Genomic DNA, 3,103 nt, shown 5'->3' with positions numbered 1-3,103 from the left:
GAACAGATTTGGAGAAATGAAGCATTACATCACATGTTCACCAGTGGATGCTCTGCAGTGAATGGGTGCCGTCAGAATGAGAGTCCAAACAGCTGATAAAAACATCACAATAATCCACAAGTAATCCAGTCCATAAGTTAACAATTCAGACAATGTCTGAATCAGGAGAGAAATATGCACAGATCAAGCATGTTTTACAAGCAAAAATAGTTCAAAACAGTTCTAAACAAATATGTTTTTGATGTGAGAGACAACAGGAGATGGACTTTTTCCACTGGAGGAAGTGTTATTATGAATTATGAACTCATAAAACCTTAATGACGTATTTGTTTCTTACAAACATGCAGATTTTTGCTCACAAGACATTAACTGATGGACTGGAGGGGTGTGGATTACTTGTGGATTATTGTGATGTTTTTATCAGCTGTTTGGACTCTCATTCTGACGGCACCCATTCACTGCAGTGCATCCATTGGTGAGCAAGTGATGTAATGCTACATTTCTCCAAATCTGTTCTGATGAAGAAACAAACTCATCTACATCTTGGATGGCCTGAGGGTGAATACATTTTCAGCAAATGTTCATTTTTGGGTAAGATATTCCTTTAAAATAAGCTAAAACATCAAAAGTTGTGCACCATATTAAGCATACTGTGATATATGAAGTAAATATATTCACACAACAAACACTTGTACTTGTTTGTTTTGTTACAGCAAGTATTTATTTGATGTACCTTTGTCACATTAAATTAACAGTTTATAAATAATTATTTAATGCACTTTTAATGCATTTTCCCCTGAGTGAAGGGACTGGGTTTGGATGACAAGCATCTGCTAAAATGCACGTTTTTTGTTTTTTTTTTATTGAAAAAAGGCATTAAAGCACATTGGTTACAGAGGTTTATTATATTGATCAGCAATGTGCATGTACTGTATGTGATCAATGCTTAGGTTCAGTTAAAATAGAACAAAAATTGCTTTTTAAAACAATTAGGAACTGTTAAGACTTATTAAAATTAAAAGTCTATTTGAAAATATTCAAGGCCACCTTTTGTATATGTATTTTCTCCAAAAGTTTTTTAATATTTATAATATAAAATATAACATTTCAATCTATTTACATTGGATTATTTTAACATAATAACATATCATTTGCAGTCCAAAACTGGATAAACAGTAATCAGCATTTTATGTGCTATTAAGGAAATTGAGCTGAAATCAACCCCGCTGAGAGTGATCAGAGTTAATTGAACACATATAGACATCATAAACCGAAACTCATATGTGGTAAATGTTTTTATGATCGCATCCCTCCCAGTCGATGAGCTCTGAGCGATGAAACCACAGTGAAATCTCCCGCTCTGCTCCCTCCACAGAATCAGACGCATGGACGACATTTCTGAATGAATTTAACAGTGATGAAAGTCATTTCATCCATGCGACTCATATACATGCCAAAGGTTTATTGCTTAATTTATATGCAATTTCAAACTGAGAGGCTGATATTGTGTTTAACTGTGTGTGTGTGTGGCTGTGTTTGGAATAATAGTGTGCACTATATAGTGTGCAGTATGCAGTACACTAATATTGCACTCAGAATAATGAGTGTATGTAAATACCTGCTGATGTGAACACTGAAATCTCCTCTAATAGTTCCCGGTGCGGCTTCAGCAGGGTCTGTGCTTCCCACCAGCATACGTGATGACCTCACTACATTATGCCCCTCCCACACCTGAAAACAAACCAATGAGGAATGTGAATTTCAACTTCGTCAATCTTCATGACAGTACGTGACGTGTAAAAAAACTCAATAGTACGCGTATTTTTGTGACGTGTAAAAATATGCAACCTTTTTTTCTTTATTTTATTGCATGTTTAAAAACATTTTGCATTTCTAATCCACTATTTGAGTAGAAATTATTTTTGGATGTTTATTTATCAATGTAAATGGAAGTGCACTGCATTGTGGGATACTTAATTCTACTCTGTCAAATGCAGTGTTATCTGGGTTTTGCACTCTTGTGGATAATTTGCATTCTGCAGAAACATTATAAGTATTATAGTAGTATGATGTCCATAAAATGTGGCGTAACGTAAAGCATAGCTGTTTGACTGGCCCTCACCATGGCAACTATGGGGCCAGAGGTCATGTAGTAAAGCAGGCTGGAGTAAAAGGGTTTCCTCTGCAGCGAGACGTAATGCTGAGCTAAAAGCTTGTCAGAAGCCTGAAAAATACAGTGCATGCACATTATGTAGAAACGCGTCACATACAGTCATGAATGATATCTGAGTGAATCACTCACCTGCAGCATCTTCAGACCCACCAATCGGAATCCTCGCTGCTCAAAGCGCTTGATGACCTCACCAATCAGCCGTCTCTGAACGCCATCGGGCTTCACTGCTACCAAAGTCCGTTCTTTAATGCCAGAAAAATCTACAGCAGGTCAAAAACGGATCAATATATGTGAGTTTGCATGCACCTACAAACTTTTTTTTTTTGTTGTTGGTTGGTTGGTGATACATTTGAAACTGTGCGACCTACTGCCAAGTGTGAAACATACCAAATTATTGATGTTAAAATTATGCACTTCTTTTGGGATGTTAGGATTTAAGATCTCATTTAGATTTTATTTACATGAAGATTCTCAGTTTCACCATAATTTGTATAAGCAAATTTGAGAAATTTAAAATTCCCAACATCTTTCCTATTTATTTATTTTACTTGTTTAAAGAAAGTGCGATTAATTGGATATCTTACAAATTTGAAAATGTCCCATGTAAGTAAATAAGTGATGTGATCTCGTCCTGCTGAGATCTTTATTCTTTAGCACAGAAAGTGAAGAAACTATATACACAAAAAGTTTCCTGTCATTATCATTGCTATTGTCTCTCGATATTGGTCATTTAGCAACATTTTTGAATATTAATTGCAGAAACCGTGATTTCATCTAATATCACTAGGCAAATGCAGATCAATGGCGTGTCCCATGACCATCACTTATGACAGTCTTAATTTAAAAGAAAAGTTCCTGTAAGCGTGACACATGTGGTTGCTTACAGTCGTTCCTTGAAGCTTGATCAAATTAAAGTCGTTACACACTCGT

The 3,103-nt window shown here is 35.7% G+C and overlaps 1 protein-coding gene across 1 annotated transcript; it reads right to left on the bottom strand.

The window, feature by feature from the left end:
- Positions 1–702: 702 nt before the first annotated feature.
- nme4 (NME/NM23 nucleoside diphosphate kinase 4) lies at positions 703–2,437 on the bottom strand (the record flags this gene model as incomplete). The annotated part of the gene is made up of 4 exons (XM_016235916.1): positions 703–1,398; positions 1,619–1,731; positions 2,123–2,224; positions 2,303–2,437. Coding segments are annotated over 4 exons (471 nt in total), but the record flags the coding sequence as incomplete, so codon positions are not given.
- Positions 2,438–3,103: the final 666 nt, after the last annotated feature.

Source organism: Sinocyclocheilus grahami, unplaced genomic scaffold (assembly GCF_001515645.1).
Source record: "Sinocyclocheilus grahami isolate Dianchi unplaced genomic scaffold, SAMN03320097.WGS_v1.1 scaffold476.1, whole genome shotgun sequence".
Classification (NCBI taxonomy): Eukaryota; Metazoa; Chordata; class Actinopteri; order Cypriniformes; family Cyprinidae; genus Sinocyclocheilus; species Sinocyclocheilus grahami.
Note: the sequence above shows the minus strand (reverse complement) of the source record. Positions and strands in the feature narration are given on the sequence as shown.